This window comes from Prenolepis imparis, unplaced genomic scaffold (genome assembly GCF_030444845.1).
Source record: "Prenolepis imparis isolate NDT839.2.m4 unplaced genomic scaffold, iyPreImpa1.0 SCAF_4, whole genome shotgun sequence".
Lineage (NCBI taxonomy): Eukaryota > Metazoa > Arthropoda > Insecta > Hymenoptera > Formicidae > Prenolepis > Prenolepis imparis.
The window spans coordinates 16,464,425-16,482,980 of NW_028141162.1; the positions used below are offsets into that span (position 1 = coordinate 16,464,425).

The following is an 18,556-nucleotide window of genomic DNA, read 5'->3' on the forward strand; positions in this document are numbered from 1 at the left end:
ATTATTATAAAAATAATTATAAAAATAATTAAAATTATTCGATACAATATTACGATAAAAGAATGAAGAAATAATGACACGCTGTGTTTTAATGATTTCTCTAGTGTTCTGATTTTCATTTAAAACTGATCTTGAATGAATTGAACGCGATAGAATATATATTTAGCGAGCCAAAAGTGTTTGTTGTTTGATAAGAAAATATTTTTTGCTTTGTTAGCAGAAGATTCGTTTAAATTTGATTTTGGGATTTCTGCACGAACATCGTAATCTCGATTGACACTAAGAATAATAAAGAGAAAGACCACTTGCGATTTAAATGATTAAAATAATTAAAAATGAGATTATTAATATTATAAAAATAATTCAAATAATCCGATACAATATCACATAAAAAAATGAAAAAATAATGACACGCTGTCTTAATTTTTCTGGTATTTTGCTTCTCATCTCGAACTGATTTTGGACGAATTGAATGCAATAGACGATTTAGCCAAAAGTATTTGTTGTTCGATAAGAAAATTTGTTTTCTCTTTGTTAGCAGAATATTCGTTTGAATTTGATTATAGGATTTCTGTACGAAAATCGTAATCTTGATAAACACAAAGAATAGTAAAGAAAAAGACCACTTGCGATTTAAATAATAATATAATTAAAAATAAATATTAAAGTTGTAAAAATAATTATAAAAATAATTAAAATAATCCGATGCAATATGACGATAAAAAAAGAGATGAAGAAACAGCGACGCGCTGTTTTAACGATTTTCGCGAGCCGATAGAATCTTGCAGGGAAAAACAGACGAGCAAATGCAAATGCCTGTCCGAAATGCGCTTGCAACGAACGACCCGAGCAGACCCGTGTGTTTAAGCACGCATCGTAAACTCGAGGTGAGAGACACACGTACGCAATGCCGTAGCCGCGATATCTCATTGTCCGATTCTGACCTGTCCTTTTCGTCTTTCCTGCGTTCTATGCACGTGAAGGAATAATTTTGCCCGACGCTCCATATCTCTCCTTTTCTTCTTATTGTAATGCGAGAGCTCCTCCTGGGCCTTCGGACCTTAGGTAGTCCCTTCGGCGCGAAAGGGTTAGATTGCCCCGGAGGATTTATAAGGGAAAACACACGCAATAAAACGGTAAATGCCGTTTCTTAACGATTCTTTAGTTTTGCTTCTGACAAGTTCTTATTGTTACAAACTGACCGCTCGCCTGCAGGTATATATACACAAATGTATGGAGTTTATCGAGTCGTTCCGGGACGGTTCTCTCTCGAGGTATTATTGCGATAAAGTTACAACGAGATTGTGTGAAAAAAATAAAGATTAACTGTGCGAATCTTAATCAAACAACGATAATATCAGATACAAGTGATAGAGGTAGTGTCAAAATTGTATAAAAAGTATATATCAAAAAATAATATCAAGATATAGACATAAAATAACTAAGATAGATAAATAAATATTAGAGAGGCCAAATAGAAGATTAGCTAGATGGAATTATTTATTTTTATGAAATAGTCTGAAGAAAAATATTCTGTAGAAAAATAAAGGTAAAAGTAATTAAACGCTGCAGTTCGAGAGTTCATGACTTTAATTACAATTCAAACAATATTGTTTGTCATTTGTGTGTCGTTTCCTGATTTATTTGTAAAATAATTATCTTGTCACTTGATGTTTATTCAGTGTAAAAGTTTTCTTGAAAAAATTGGAATTGCAGTAATGAGATAATATAAACATGTATAGATAAGTATGATGATTAAAAATATAATAGTATTAGATTATTTTGCGGAAATAACATGTATTGTGAGATATCACATATTATGACAAAACATAATTTTTATGATATGACATATGATGATACATCTGATGATATATATAAATGACGCAGAACGCTAAAGGTTAAGAGGTTGTGGCATCCTTTCAGTTAATATTTTTATGATTCGCTTAATGATATAATTAAAAAATAAATATATTAATGAGCATTAATGAGTATTAATTATGAATATTAATAACAAACATTATCATATACTTATTGTACAAAAACGCAACGCAAGGTCTCTTATCACTTACGCCGAGATTATTTTCATATTATAAGCATGATGTTATTTTTGTTATTTTATAATTATACCTATAAACGCGACATGTTTTGTTATTAATTAAGGAAACACAAAATAGTTATTATATGAAATCTTTTTTTCATTTTTTTAAAAAGATTTTTTCTTTTTTTCTTTTTATATTTCTTATTATAGTCATTACAATAGATTATATAAAAAACAAATCGGGGAATTTTATTTTTCAAATTATAATTTATCGTTTTATCTCTTTTAATTTCGGAGATTTTAATATAACAATGTGAAAAATTAAATTCTTTTTAAAGGATTTTTTTCTAAAATAAGTTATCTGTCAAAACAGGAAGCAATTATGCAACTAAAGTTCGAGACTTTTTAAATTTTTATTGCTATAAAAATATGTACGTGTAATGTTTATTACACAAATTGAGCTTGAATCTGTTTTGAATTAGTTTCGTTAACCTTATTAAGTAAAATATCGATTAAATACATGACTTTGACTTACAGTCTCGAGTTACTTCTTCAAATGCCTTTGTACTGTTTTCAGATACAAAATTCAACGTGAATTTAAATGAATTTAAATAATTGGCAGAAAGCGCGTAAATAAGTAGAGTAATAGCCAGTATAGGCATCGGCTTTTCCCGGGTTGCACTCGGTTTAAAAATAAGGATACACTGTCCGTAGACTGGTGGAGAGGGGAAGGGGGCAACCGGGTGAATATTTATAACAGAAAATACACGTAATAAAATCGCACCGCGACACCAATACGCACGCAATAAAATTGGAGGCGACCCTTTGAAAGAGCGGCGCGCGCAGGGTGTCCTTTAACCCGCCTCTCTCTCTTTCGGCGCGATTTAAATATTATCTTGTACGGGGGATGGATTTAATGCATTTATAATTGTACACGGGAATGTTAAGGGCGGGCCCCGGGTCATCGGTCGGACATCACTGACCCTTCCAGCTGACCCCGGGGTCATCGTCCACCTCGGGCTTGTAATCTTTTTCTTTCCCCCCCCCCCCTTTTCTATCTTCTCTCTTCTCCCCTTCGGACACTTCACTCGGAAACTGCCGAGTCGATCGACCGAAATCTAGGGCACGGGTCCTACTGGTTTTACCGCGCGTCCCTTTCGGGCCCTATATCTTCACGTCACGAAGGGCCCCTCGGCTTTCTCCATCGGGCCCCGGGACCTCGCGCTTTAGAAGTGTAACTCTCTTTATGTCTTGGGATATACACAGTAACATTTGTAATATTCGATGAAATTTTGCAGATAAATAATCTGTGCAAAATTCTTATCTCATAAAATACTTAGATTTAGGCCTAGAAAGATGTATAAGAATTTTTTGAAAAAGTTTGAAAAAAGAATATCGAGAACAGTTTGAGAAGAATTTTGTATAAAAGTCAATTCGACACGCTTTGAGTGTTTTTTTTTATATTTTTTTGTGACAGATTAATCAATAATTTTTTAAAAAATTGTAAAGTGAATTATATGGCACAAAATAAATTGTCGACCTCATGAGAAACGAAACGACCATCCATCCAGGCACACGTTGGAAACAGTCCAAGCGTTTTAATTTCGGAAGACGTTGCAATATAACGGTTCCCGGTGAAATAGAATCGCGAGCCCTGGTCATCCTGGGTACTCTGACGTTTGTGTGTCCTGCCGTCAGCAGCGGCTTCTTCAGCGACGAACCCCTTCTAATTGCCCGACAGGGCAACGACGCATGTATTACGAATGAATTTCTACATTCGTGTTCCCGGGTCTGACCGGCAAAATTATATTCTTTAGGATTCTGCTCCAGTGTCCGTTTGTCTACTGTCAAATCGCGAATTTTTCAGAATTTTAGATTCTATCTAATTTTAGGTGTCGAAGAATCGATTAAATAAAAGAAAAGAAAAATAATCTTTTCAAAAGCAACATTTATTTTATTTATTTTTAACAGAAAGTATAATCTAATTTTAATTAACGATGAAACATTTCTTTTATTTCTGGAACATTTCGTTTCTTAAAGAGATTTTGTGTCAAAGTTATATATAAGAAAAACAGTAAAATAAGGAGTGAAGAAAAATAATTTTTTAAATGACAAAATTTATTCTACTTATTTTTAATATTCTTCAGTTAATCCAATTTTAATTGGTAAAGCACTTCTTCATTTCTGGAATATTTTACATTCGCTTCTTATTGTTAGAGATTTTGTGTCAAAGTTATATAATAAGGAAAACGATAAAATGAAAAGGAAAGAAAAATAATTTTTTAAAAGACCAAATTTATTTTTGATAAAAAGTATAAATTTTTTAGTTAATATAATTTTAATCTAATTAATGAAGCATTTTTTTCATTTCTGGAACATATCAAAGTTATACGTCTAAGAAAATGATAAAATGAAAAGAAGAGAAAAATAACTTTTTTTTAAACACAAAATTTATTCTACTTATATTTAACAAAAAATATAATATTCTTTAATTAATTTAATTTTAATTAATGAAGTATTTCTTTTATTTCTGGAACATCTCGCTTCTTAGAGCTTTTGTGTCAAAGTTACATCTAAGGAAACGGTCAACTGAAAAGAAAAGAAAAATAATTTTATAAAAGACAAAATTTATTCTACCCATTTTTAACAGAAAGTATAATATTTTATTCTTTAGTCAATCTAATTCTTCAATTAATCTAATTTTAATTAATAAAGCGTTTCTTTCATTTCTTGACCATTTCGCATTCGCTTCTTAGAGACTTTGTGTCAAAGTCCATCTATAAGAACCCGACAAAACGCAACGTGACTGTCTTTTTTCATCCCCTTCGATTATTACTCGGATTGTCACTTGATGCTTCTATTTATCGAGAGACGGATTTAGATGCCGCGCGTAGAAGCTCGCGGAATTAAAGCTCGCGCTGGCCCTTTAGGTAGAGAAAGAAACGAGGACCAACGTCCAATTACCTCGCGCATACCGGTGCGCGGACACGTGATATGTAACGCGCATGAATTTCGGACGTGTCCGTTTCTTCCGGCCTGCACCACCACCACCGACGGCTTATATTATTAGCGTCCTCCGCGGGTACCCTTGTCCGACGCCATTACGCTCGTCCACCTTGGTGTCCCGTGCATTGTTCTTCTAATTTATGCCAAGGTGGGTCCTCCTAGCCGGCGCACTAGCTTCTCTCTCTCACCCTCTCACCCTCTCTCCTCCCTTCCGCCCTTTCTCTTTCTATTTTTGCCTCTCTTCGCGCAAGGCGCGCCTTGAATTATGGCGACAACGCCACTAAATCCTCCGGGCTAATTGAATTATTGCTCGAATCACGACGCTGTGTTCGCCTTGTGTGAAAAAGGCAAAAAAAAAAGAAGAAAAAAGTGAGCTTCTCTTTCTTACCCCCCACTTCCTCCCTCTTGCCTCCCCTCGATCTTCATTTCTGTCTCTCTCTCTCTCTCTCTCTATCTTGTTCGGCCCTCGCTCGCGGGAATGATCTTTCAACGGCGTGAATTTCCGGGAAATAATTTCGAGTGCGTGTGAGACTCTCCTTCGGCTCTCTCGCGCCCGGAGGTGAGCTCGAATTCGAAGATCGAACTCACCCAAATTGGGGTTATCCTCCTCTCGAGGTTCCTTCGATTCGCCGCTTCTCTTCCGAGCATTCCGGGCTACTAAAGGGAATAACGCTAATACAAGAGAGTCGCATTCCAGGAGAAGCCAGAGTTGTAAGAGAAAATTGAAGGTTTAATATCTAGTGCCGTGGTTCGCGATTTTTTTTCTCCCCCGAGTTTATCGCCGACCTTTTTGAAGAGAGAAACTCTCTTGCCATTTTCTACGCAGTGCATAAAAATGGTAAATAAAAACACTCGGCCGAGGCGAGTGAGGCTATTCCACGAAATTCCCAAGATCGGTACATAATGACGAATGTAAAAAGTTTAAATGTCATCGATTTCCATAAAAGAGATCGGTGAGGCTCCCGCCCCGATTTCTGGAAATCGCGCGAAATTCCGCCTCGTCGCAGAAATTGCAGATTTATGATCCCGCGCGCGCCGGACATTTATGAGATATTAGCCCCGGCGTAAATGAATAATGAGAGACGCGACGACGCGGATCTGTATTAATATGATAATTTGATTTATTCGATTTAGTCGTGAGGGAGAGAGAGAGAGAGAGATAGGTCCATGAATCGTGTCGGTTCTTTTGTAAAAGCGGGCGACACAAGAATAAAAGGCGTAAACGGCAGGAAAGGAGGACGCGAGAAGAGGAGGTGGGAAAGAGGAAGAAGGGGGGAATAATTCCCGACTCAATCAAAATTTCGAGAACGTTAATTTTCCCCGCTCTTCTCTCTGTCTTCGCTCTCCGGACGGTGGACGTCCTTATTACGACACCGCGATACCATCGTCGGCCCGATCGCGCCTGATCGCGCCGATCATACATATATGTATGTATATATACCTCTACATTGGGTGGTATATGCTCTTCGAAAGCGGAATCCTTAATTCGCCTTTCCGAGAATCCGAGAGAGCAATCAGATCTGCCGCGCCGCGCGTTCGGTCGCCTTGAGAGAGATCGACGAAAGGCACCGACACGTTTAATACTAAGTTACTATTTATAGGCGCGCGATGGATCATTGATCATTAGTATATCAGATTCGCCGCTTTTTAACGATCACGGTGGTCAGACATCCGGGAGTAATTAATGGCTGCACAATGTAATGCGCGACTTCGGATTCTACCGGAGTCTCTTCAGAGAGACGTGACGTCACGTATTGCAGTCTCCTGTTTGCATACTATTGCGCCAAAAATCAGTTCTGAATGATAGATCTTTTTTTTATGATTTATCTTAAATATGTTTATTAATGATTCATCTCTCTTTGAAGAATTATCTTAAAAATAATTATTATAAATATAATTATATTTATGAATATATTTATAATTATGATAAATAATTGTAAATATATTTATTGTATTTATATTATATTTATTATTTAATTTAATATTTTATTTTATTATTTAATAAATGATTATATACATAATTATAAATATTTCTGAAATTAAATTGAGAAATTATACAGAGAGAAAATCTGTGAATTTTTCAAGCTCTTAAAACAATAGGTTTGTGTTGACTGAACTAGTGCAGCCAGTTCAGTCAACACGAACAGACCTAATGCGAATTCGATTATCTACAACGATTTGTGTAAAATGATGAATGATATCTTATTATTCGCATGTCTGATTTGACGTATCAGAAACTTTATTTTTAGTCAATAAAGAGATATTTAAAGCTGCAATAAATGAGGAAATATCGTCAATCTATAGTGAGAGAAATTAGAAAATTCCATTTATACTTTAATTTGGGAGAAGAGAACCTAAATTCATCGAAAAGCAATTTTCGATGCAATTATTATACGATATAGTCATTATGCGACTATTATCGCATTTTGAGATATTCTATCTTTCGTCTCAAGTTGTGATAAAATATATACGAGAATGAATTATTAATATCGCCGGAACGTAGTAATAGGGAGGTTTTACTAGGTACTAATCATACTTATTATCCTATCTATAATCCGAAGAAATCGTGGTTTCTAGTCGATTTCACTTGTATAAATCTTTCGCAGGAATGATGACCAGATAATATCCAGGTCATAAAATAGTCCGTTATATATCGCGCAACGTTTTGGAAGCCAGACCCTTCCTTCATCGAGTACATTACGCTATCTCCTTCCTTCTCAATCGATCCTTTTCGTTCGTAAAAAAAAAAATATATTTATAGCAACTTATATCGTAAACATACATAATATAAAAACGCATATGTGTCGAAATTAATAATTAGTAGAACATTTATTTATGCATTCTAGACGGCTAGACGAGAAATATATCGTAATCGTAGAATACATCGAGAAAAAAGTTCTCTTAAAAAGTCCCAATCCATCATTATATATTATACTTTATCGTATTTATTAAAAGCTGTAAATTTTTCATATGTCCTGAAAGAGTCTAAAAAAACATTTTTTAAAAATATAGAAAACATCTAAAGTATCTGATTTATGACGATTTTTTGAAAATTGTAGAATTTTGTATTCGAGAAAGTAATTTATTAATACAAAAGAGTTATTATGTATAAATGTAGACAGTTTGTAAAAATTTTTGAGCGATTTATTTTTGTAAAGCTATATATATTTTATTAAAATATTTCAATTATATCGGGTATAACTAAAAATTATATATATATAAATCATACTATCAGATTCTCTGGTTAATTTGGAGATGATTTTTTCTCGCTGAAAATGTCGAGGGAAGGTATTACTTTTATATGTTTCCAATTATTTGTCATCATGTATATCTTTGTAACTTTAAGTTTTAAATTAAAATTCTGTTAAAATAAATCTGAAATTAATTGAAGAATGTACTTTTGTTAATATTTTATAATTCCACAAAGTTTAATTTGCGAGAAGCCCTTCTTTTTCAATCATTTATAACTTGAAAATTATTGGTGCCTCGACATTTTCATTCAGGAAAAATCGTCTTCAAATTGACCAGAGAATTTGTATATGTTTTTTTCGTTACACCCTGTATAATTTACTTATATATATATATATATATATATATATATATATATATATAATTTAATATTACAGTATTGAGATAAACGATGTGCTGTTGGCGAAAGCATTTCTACAGCACACGGTACTTTAAAATACGGGATTTTAAAATAAGTGTTCCTCGGGCCTTAAATTCTCAAACCCTTTCAGCAGCTCGGCATCTTACCTCTTCAGCGCCAGGATGCCTCTGACACAAAGTAACGACCGTGTTTTACCGCCCGTTACGTAATTTTACCTGACGTGCTGGGCCTCTCGTGGAAGCCCGGCCACGAGGAAGCGCCTTCGTCCGTTACGCAATTTCTTCGTCCGCGTACGCGGACACGTAACGACAATATGGCCACGCGAAGGGTACCGTCCGTTACACGGTATCGCTATTCCTGGCCAGGGGTAGTGGCGCGCTTTATTAACAGGCCGCAGCAACGGATAACGAGGACACGGGGATCCTTCCTTCCTTCCTTCCTTCCTTCCTTCCATCGGACCTGCCACTGACCCCGAGGCAATATCCTCCACGTCGTTCCGTCCTCTCCCGTTCTCGGCGACCCTAAATTAATATTCAAATCTGTACGAACGGTTCTCCACGCGTCGGCTTGGACGAGGATCCTCCTAACGGACGGACGGATGGATGGTCGGACACACCATTGTCGTGTCTTCGTGCATGTCCTCAAGTGTCCTCGTCCGGCTCCGTCCTACGATTCGTCTGATTCGATTTCTTTTTCCTCTGGTCCCTCTCCCTTCTCTATTTATCCGCTCGCGATTTTTCCCCTTGCGCGATGCCCTGCTGGCCGAGGTCCTTCCGCAGTATCATTGTAGAGTTCTTTTTTTTTTTTTTTAACGAAGCGCCGGCCGTCTCTCCTATTGGTCGACTCGAGCCGGTCGACGATCCAATTATCGCATCCGTTCGCGTTCCTGGTCGTATACGATTATCTCGTTACTGCGATCGATGTAATTCTAGATTCTATGAGAAAGTTTCGTCTCGAAAAGACGAGCCTCGATTAAGCTTTGTAAGGTTTCATAGTCGTTCTATAAAGTTATGAATTTTAATCAATCTGTTTTGATATAAAAATATAAACTTTGTTAAAAAAAAAAAAAACTGTACAATCGCTGAATAAAAAAAGATATCTCAAATTCCTAAATTATAGGATGAACAAGATCGATTCGAAATTAATCATAATTTGAAGATGATATTTATTGGAAATTTTCTGAAATATACAGAACTCATAAAGTTAAAAGCTAATAAACAGTAAATATAATATAATAAAAAATAGTATCAGTATAATTATTCAGAACAATGATAATTAATGAAAAAATAAAATAAATTTCAGAAAAAAGATTATTGAATAAAATGTAATTGATCGTGTTTGTAAAAAGAAACAAATAGAGTCCAATTTTCCTATTAAAAAAGCAAATTATTAAATGAAAAATTATACACAATCTCTGAATAAAATAAGATATTCTAACAATAAGCTCCTAAATCGTAGAGTATGTAAATGAGTTAATTTAATCAGAGAATAATCTTTCATCAACTCTCAATCTTAATTACATTTAGAATTTTTATGCAGAAGAAAAATTATTTTTTAAATTACTTTTTACATTAATTAGAATTAATTATACATTGAATAGAATCTCTTTCTTGCGCTTTCGCAAAATTCGGCGTGTTTGCGCTTCTCAGGCCTCCTTTATCCCGTTAAAAGCAGCGCATTTTCGCGAGAGGGGTCGTAGCCCGTCGCGAATCCTCCGGCTTTCCGACATTTCCACGGTGCGTGCCGTTTGAACCCGCCGCGATATATCGTACGCTCGCAAAGCGGAGTGTCACCGAAATGAGCAGCGTAAAAAAAAAAAAAAAAAAACAAATAAAAATACGAGCGCTCGAGGAAAAAAGATTCGGAGGGAGAGAAGGAACTCGGAGCGGCGAGTAAACGTCCTCGCTGAAGGCTCCATTTATGGTCGAATTGCGGACAAATGACCGCGTCTCAATGCGTGGTTTTTCGGTAAAAAAGAAAAAAAAAACAAAAAAAAAACAAACGAGAGCGCGGAAAAAGAGATTGTCGTTCCCTAAGTCAGATTACGCACACCTCGTGAAAACGAATTGGAAAGAAAAAGAAAGAGAGAGATAGAATAAAAGAGGAAAAGAGTGAAAGGGATGGAGGAAGAGAAATGGAAAACGCAGGCGCATTATTGTCCTCGCTACGAGTGGAATTGTGAAATACGATCGGCTTTTAGTAAAATGAGACCAAAATATAGGGTGTCGAGAACTGCATCGCACCCCCCTTCCCCCACTCTCTTTCTCTCTCTCTCTCTAGCTGTACCCCCTGCATTTCAACATGACGAACGCACAATTTTGTTCTTTGAAATGTCCTTGAAATGAGCATCTCGTTTTTTTCGGAGAAGTCCACATTACACACGATGATTTTCGATCAGAATCGGAGCATCGCTTTAATTTCGCTTGTTGTTCACTTAAAGTGATATGAAACGTGAAGTCATGTTTATAAGTGTAACAAACATTTGTCGATAGAAAAACATTTTTAACATTTTTTCAGTTTATAATTTATTATCTTTATATCCATTATTCATTATCTTTGTTATATTTAAAAAAAATTGGTACAAAAGCTTTGAGATATTCCAATAAGGCGAAAATTTTTTCCATAAGTTCGAAAGCATTCCTTTATAGCATATATTCAAATCTTTTTTCACGTGACAGTGTGCATCTCTCTTTCTTTTCTCTTTTCTTCTTATTATTTAATTATATTCCGTTTGGTATTAGATGCATCATACGATTGAGCACCTTTGAGAAGCGTTCTTTCTTCTTTCTACCCCGCTGCGATTTGAGAGCCAGAAAATCCTTTTTGAAAACGCACTGTCAGCCCTTTTTCAATTGTCAGCATTGTTTGTTCTTGTTCTTCGTCGAAGCTTTCTTCAGTCGACCTCCAACAAATTCACATATAGTCTGTCTGTTATGAATAGAAAATCTTTTAAAACGAAGAGATAATGGTAATCTCTTTCATTCCAAGGCTTCATTATCTGCTCATATATGTGATTTCTTTAATCTAAATAAATATTTTTAGAAGAAAAATATATAGTCATCTAGTTTAACGAAAAGAATTTTATTTTAAAAGGCATTTTAAATATTTAAGCTAAAATATACATGTATATGTAGCTAAAATATTATACATATGCATTTAAACTTTTCTGTGCTAAGTTTACATTGGGAAAATATTATTTTCGCAATAATAACATTATTGTAAAATCAAGATATAAATATATGTTACACATAAAAATCGCAACACAAAAAAATCGTGTATCTTATCCAAGATGCAATCCATCTCCTCAAAGTAAATGCTGACGAAACATTAAAAGACGTATTTTCGCTCGCACAAAAGCTCATCAGATTTTAATATTCTGTCGCAAAATAGCGTAAAGTCATTATCAATTGAAGAAGAAAAAGAAGAAGAGAAAGAAAGATAAAGAGAGAGAGACAGACAGACAAAAAAGGAGAGACATGCTCCGTCGAATCCTATTTACGAGGCAAATTGATGGCCTAGAGTCTCGCTGAATGCGGCGGTCCTTTTTTCAGATATCATTACACTGAAGGGGCAGATGCAGCAGCAGCATCCCTCTCAGTCACCCTTCGCGAAGCCACGACAAGATGATCCCCTCTATCCCCCCTCTTCACCCCCCATAAACGGAGAATGGAGGCAGAACAATCTTCCTTTTATAAGAGACATACGAAGCCATTCGAATCCTGGGAACTGTTTTCTCCTCCCTTCCTCCTCCTTCTCTTGATACCGTCTCTGCTCTCGCGGCTCTTCCTCTGTCTTTCGTCTCTCGACTCGCAATTATTTTCACAGCTTGGTATCCACGAACAATCGCTCGCGCGAAGCGCGAGAAGATGCACCGGAACTCGCCGAAAACGTGACATCGGCGTTATCGCGAGGCTTAACGAGGGAAAGTCCGCAGGATGTCTCGGACGAAGCGAGAATGATGGCGTCAGTTGAGGTTTCAACGAAGTTTGCCGACGGGATCCTACCCCGTTTAACGGGGATAGGAATGAAGCTAAAACCGAATCATTTGCATTTTCGACAAGTCGAGGATTCGTTAGTGACGTTTGACGTATTTAATTTGTCAAATGTCAAATATGCAGTTGGCTTTCCAGCTAAATTTATCTCCATGTGTATAAGAAATTTTTTTATATTTTTAACAGTTAAAAAAGATAGAAGGAGAGAAAGAGAAGAGAGATTATATTTATAGAAATATCTTTTACGAACTAATTATTACATCGATATAACGATGTAATTGAGTTTAGATGGCATCAGAAGGATAACTATATAATTGCAACTTTTGGAAAGATTGATTTGTATATTAATTATATTAATTATAAAGATTTATTTGTACAGTTTTTAATTACTTTAATTTTTAGATTGATTAATTTATCTAGAAATTAAAATTATTAGAAGCTTCAATTATGATCAAATTGTCGATCAAAAAATAATTACATTATTTAATTTAAAAAAATGATTAATAATATAATTAATATATATTGAAATTATATATTATATTCTTATTATATATACAATTATATTTAAATTATATTAATCTCTCTTTTTAAAAAATAAAATTCCAAGAGGATACTCAAAATAACATAATAATATATGGATACACTTTGCACACAAAATTATTTTTAAATAATTTTATAAATTGGATTCCTCGTCGTATGTGTGTATTACATCGTCAGGGAGGGGCGATTCGAAGTGACAACAGTAAACGCTTCTTTTTCCACTTTTTTTTTATTTTCTCTCACGTTCCTCGCGCTAATGTAATGAAATATTTCCGCCGTCCGTGATGCAGTTAAGCTCGCGGGTCGGCCGCGCAAAACACGACAAAGTATGTTAATGCCGCTCATAAAGCTCCGCAACAGGTTCATTTCTCCGTGCGACGTGACACCCGCGAAAATCCATGGGGAGATGCGCCCGCACGTACAACGCGCCGTTTGTCACCTGGACATTTGAAAAATCTTACGAAATCGCACGTAGTCGTACGCGGCCGCGAGACCGTCTTCCTTAACGAGCGACAACGTCGTCCCCGACGCCGGTGTCGTTTTCAGAAGGGTTCCTGTAACGCTTGTCCAGGAAACTGAGAGTGTCCGAGTTCCGATTTTTACATCCAGAATCTTTTTGCGCGTTTCGCTATTTTTTTTCATTTATAAATATAATTTTGAATTGCACTTAAATCATTTATTATTATTATATTAATTAATTAATTTAATTTTTAGGTTAATTCATTAATATAAAGTATTTACAAGCTTAACATAAAATTAGAAGCATCAATTATGATCAACGAATTAATCTAAAAAATAATATAATTATTTTTTAGATTAATTCATTAATATAAAATATTTATTATGATTAAATTGTCGATCGTGAAAAAATTATTACATTATAAATTTAATTAGATTTTTAAATTATTATTTATTATATTAATATTTTTATATTATTATAAATAAATTTTCTAATTCTTCTTTATAGATAATTTTATTTAAATTTTCTGAATCCAGCGCATTCAAAGTATTATGATGGAAAAACTGTACGCTTTAAATAACTATCGAGATCGTATCTCACGTTTTGCGGAACTGTGATCGCAAGACAGGTCCGTCGATACGGATACCAAGCCCGGAACCCCTTCGTTAGCGAAAATACTTAGACTAATCTCGCAATCAATCTTGGAGTAGGTACGGTCAGAAGGCAACAGCTGCCACGTTGGAGTCGATGACGTCAGTGAATGCGAAAGATCACTCCCTTGCAGCATCCCATTCGGAGTAAACGACTGAGGGCGACTCTCTCCGTTTCTATTTTCCCATCCCAGTCAGCTGACGGCACCACCTTGTCTGCCATCCGAAACAGCTGCTTACTCTTTAATCGTTCCGCATCGCGTCGGCGAGGAAATGACTCTGTTTACCTGACTCAGATCCATTATCTTTCGCATACCTACTTGAAAATTCAAATTCTTGACCTTTCCAATACTTGTACATGTAATATGCGTCACCCCATATTCTAATATGTAATAAAAATTTAATAACTATATGAATACCATATAAATTATATTAATTAGGCCTATACAAAATTTCCGTACAATTCTTTGATTTTAAGGAAAGCCTCTTCTCACATTTCTCTAACTCAAGAATCAGCATTTTGTCTCCTCTATTTTGCATAGTTTTGCAGTTTCACTTATATCCGCGAGCATCAATGAAGCGAAATGAGATATCTTTCGACGGAAATTACGACTGTCGTAAATTTCGAGTCGCTTGCCAACGTCGCTTGCGACGTTAATTTACGTCATATTTGCAGCCGCGTCTTCGCTTTTATTACTTGTTTGGAGAACGAGAGACCCGGTCGCGGTGACCTACAACCCTGCTGGCGTGGCGGATTACACGCTCGTGTCTCACGGGTCAAGATCATCGTACGGCCATTAGCAGCGCTCGCCACCTCATAATCCGTCGACACATGACCCTGGCTGACCGGAAAGACACCCGGAAGGACCGTCGGAAGACCAGATCGCCGGACATCGAACGAGGAACGTGCCGATCCTGTCCGGCAACGATCCAGTCCTACAACAGTCCTGCGACATCACTCATGTTCAACTGACAGCAAGCTGACGTCTTGCTTCAACTCATATACGCATCACGGAGAATTCAGATTTAAGTAATTCCCGTGCTAGAAACAGCCGACAAAAAATACAAAATTTTACAATTCTGCGTTATTTGATGAGCATTGAGCAAAATATAATTTTTATATATATTTAATATATAATATTAATTTTATACATGTTATATTATATATTATAATGTATATTATAATATATATTATATAAGATATATAAAAATTATATTATATATATTATATGTAATAATTTTTTATAATACTATAAAATGTTATGTATATAATGAAAAAAAATTATGCGAGAAAAATTTACAACAAAATTCAAATGAGGAAAGTTTATTATGAAATTTTTTCAAGCTAAGCTTTTTGTATTATACATAATCAGCTAGCTTAACCATCTTTATTAAATTATCTCTTTATTTTGTACTTTATTATGCAATTTTTCTATTATTTGTAAAGAGAGAATTTACAAATTTATATCATTACGTCTTACAATTTTTCTGCAAAACGCAAGACGTGTAATTATTATTAATGGAAAAGTGGAACGTCTTTTCTCACACGGAAAGCCAAATCCTCTCGTAAGAGAGCGTAATGCTACAATACACGTAGCGATTGTGCGTTAACGCACACGAATGTTGTGTGGAAGGACAAAAAATAATTTACATGACAGGTCACTCCGCTTTGTCGAATCTCGCTATATCTACGATCTCCCTCGTTTATTAGCATCACACTTTTTCGTTGACCCGGAGCGACGAAGGAACTGTCAGTCGGGTAACTAGCTCGAAATGAAGAGCTCACCCCGGTAGTACGTGCCGATCCCGTTTATCCATATCCCGGCCAGATCCTGAAAAACCTTTCGTCCACGCGCTCGACCCCGACTGTGCGAGGGCCAGCTCGTTCCCGGAAAAGCGACCGTTGAAGCAACCCGGTCCTAGGACTCATTCCTTGCGAGAGCAACCTGCGATCGCGCGTGCTGGACGCCGATCGCTCGCGAAGTCGAGCGCGATAACTCGTGTCCGGTCCGAGTCTCAGGGAAGGGGACCAAACCTTCTTTCTTCCTCTCTATCTCGGGGGACCCGGCCGATCAGACTTACCCTCGACTGCGATGAACCCGGGGGTCTCACGGGGCGACCCGGCCGATTATCGTCGCGGCCGCGCTTTTAACTCACGGTTAACCGTCTCTATCGCAAAGTATATCTCATCGTGTATCCCGCGACCGACGATCGGGGCTCACGATCGACAAGGAGATTCGGCGGGGTAATTAGTCCGGTTATATTATCGAAGGGGGTTTCCCTCTCTTTTTTTTTTTGCGACGCCGGTATTTATGGGCACTTTGAGCACGACGCGGTGGCGTCTTCATCTCTGTGAGATCGATTTCTATATAATTTGGTCGGATAAAGTCTCGTTCAGCGAGATGAGCAACGACGATAAGATTCATGAAGAAATAAATATCAAGAGAGCTGCCGTATTCTAAAAATTAAAAAATTTTATCTAAATTTATCTAGATTATCACTATTTAAATTTGATAATTTTTTATATTCGAGCTTATTCAAAGTTTGACAATAATTGCAACAATTTTATTTATATAATAATTTTCTAAAATTGAACGCATTATACTTTTTTAACAGAAAATAAATATTTTAAAAATAAAATCTATATATCGCAAAAAATCCATTTAATATTTAAAATCAAATTTATTTGAAACAAGTTAAAATATTCATCGAGAAGATCAACCTCTGCTCGTCGACCTACTAAAAGCACAAAGTATTCAAACTGGAAACGAAGTTTCGTTTTTTAAGAACGGGGTAGCTTTGCATCAATTTTCCTTGCTTCTTCGTAGGGTCGTCTGTGAAACGATACCCTAATGGGACTTTGACAGGGACCTGTTCGATGGTCAGAGGTCCAGATGAGAAACCGGAAGTCGAACGCTAGGGGTCAGAGCGTGAGTCAGTGGTCGTCAATTCGAGTTCTGGTTTTCAAAACGAGTCAATTCTTCGTGACGATCGACCTTTCTGCCACATAGAAGGGATCAATTCACCCTGACCAATGAAAGGGAAAATCTAGCAACACCTGTTCTCTTCCTGACGTTGAAACGTCCGCGCGTTTATTTACGAAAACAGGTCCTCGACGAGAGATTGAAAGTGTTGGACCTTGGTACTTGTTGCAATTTGCATTTATTTCGTTATAAATCCGGCATCGACGAACATATTTATATATGCAAACGAGAGAGAGAAGAATAAAAATTAAGATATGCAAAGATATGAGAATTTTCTACTCCATCGTCTTAAACATCTCCAAACAAAGACTACTTTATACTCCTAGATTATTAATATATTATGCGATAAAAAAAATTAAATGGCAACAGCACATAGTTCGAATACGAATTATGACGTCATAAAAAAAAACCTCTTCTTGACAGCTATTAACATTAAACACACACACAATATATGAAATATCAATTTGAAAAGACAAAATGTATCGAAAAATATTTGGTAAACATATTCCCAAGACGAAAAACTGATATTATTAACTGTGATTTATTCTCAATTTATATTCAATAGTCAATGATATATCGATATCTACCTTCTTCTTGCCAAACTGACGGCAAACAAGTTTAGCCGCCAATTTTAATCATTCTATTTCTGGTCTATCTCACGATCGAAAAAGATGGTTGATTTATTCTCGAACGAAAGTCGATTAGCAAAAACAGCGTACGCTAATTCTCTTATTAGGACGACGCGACGTTCTCTTCGCGGTTGTTCCTCCCCGCTCTCTCTCTCGAGAGAGAGAGACTCTCCTAAGGTTTAAGGATGAGCTCCTGTTGCTCCGGTCCGCTTCTTCTATTCCCCGACACAATGGCGTCCCGCCGTGCGAGAGAGCGCATTATACCGTCCAATATTTTCTCCACCCCGCTTTCAAATCGCGCATCGCGCACACGTGTATATACATACATACATACGCGCATACTCGGTATATATCTCGCAGCGATGCACCCGGAAGAAGAGGATATATGCCCCTAACCGTCTCCCATTATATGCGATCCCCGATCGAGGGGCGAACTTATTTAGGCCGCGGCGTTTCGATCCCCGGAAGGGGTGCAACTATAGCACCTTCCGTTCCGTGACGCTCCACGACGAGAGAAAGACGGGGAGAGGGGGAGGGGGGAAGGGGCTGAGAGTCATCGACAAAAAGAAACGAAGTTTACTGTCCGGGACGCGGAGGAGAGAGGGAGGGAGAGGAAAGGGTGACAAGTCGCAGGGATGCTGTGGGAA

General features: G+C 36.5%; 1 protein-coding gene across 6 annotated transcripts in view; it reads left to right on the forward strand.

Annotated features, from left to right (window-relative positions):
- Positions 1-18,556, forward strand: part of LOC145934631 (uncharacterized) — a 139,155-nt gene that overhangs the window by 16,284 nt on the left and 104,315 nt on the right. The window contains exon 4 of one of the 6 annotated variants that reach the window (XM_083035209.1): positions 14,357-14,482. The exons of 4 other annotated variants lie outside the window; for them this stretch is intronic. In XM_083035209.1, the coding sequence (XP_082891335.1) occupies positions 14,357-14,455 (99 nt within the window). In that variant the 3' untranslated portion in view covers positions 14,456-14,482. Of the gene's footprint in view, positions 1-12,205; positions 12,765-14,356; positions 14,483-18,556 lie in introns of those variants that run through there. One more of the 6 variants, XM_083035214.1, reaches the window with a different exon arrangement.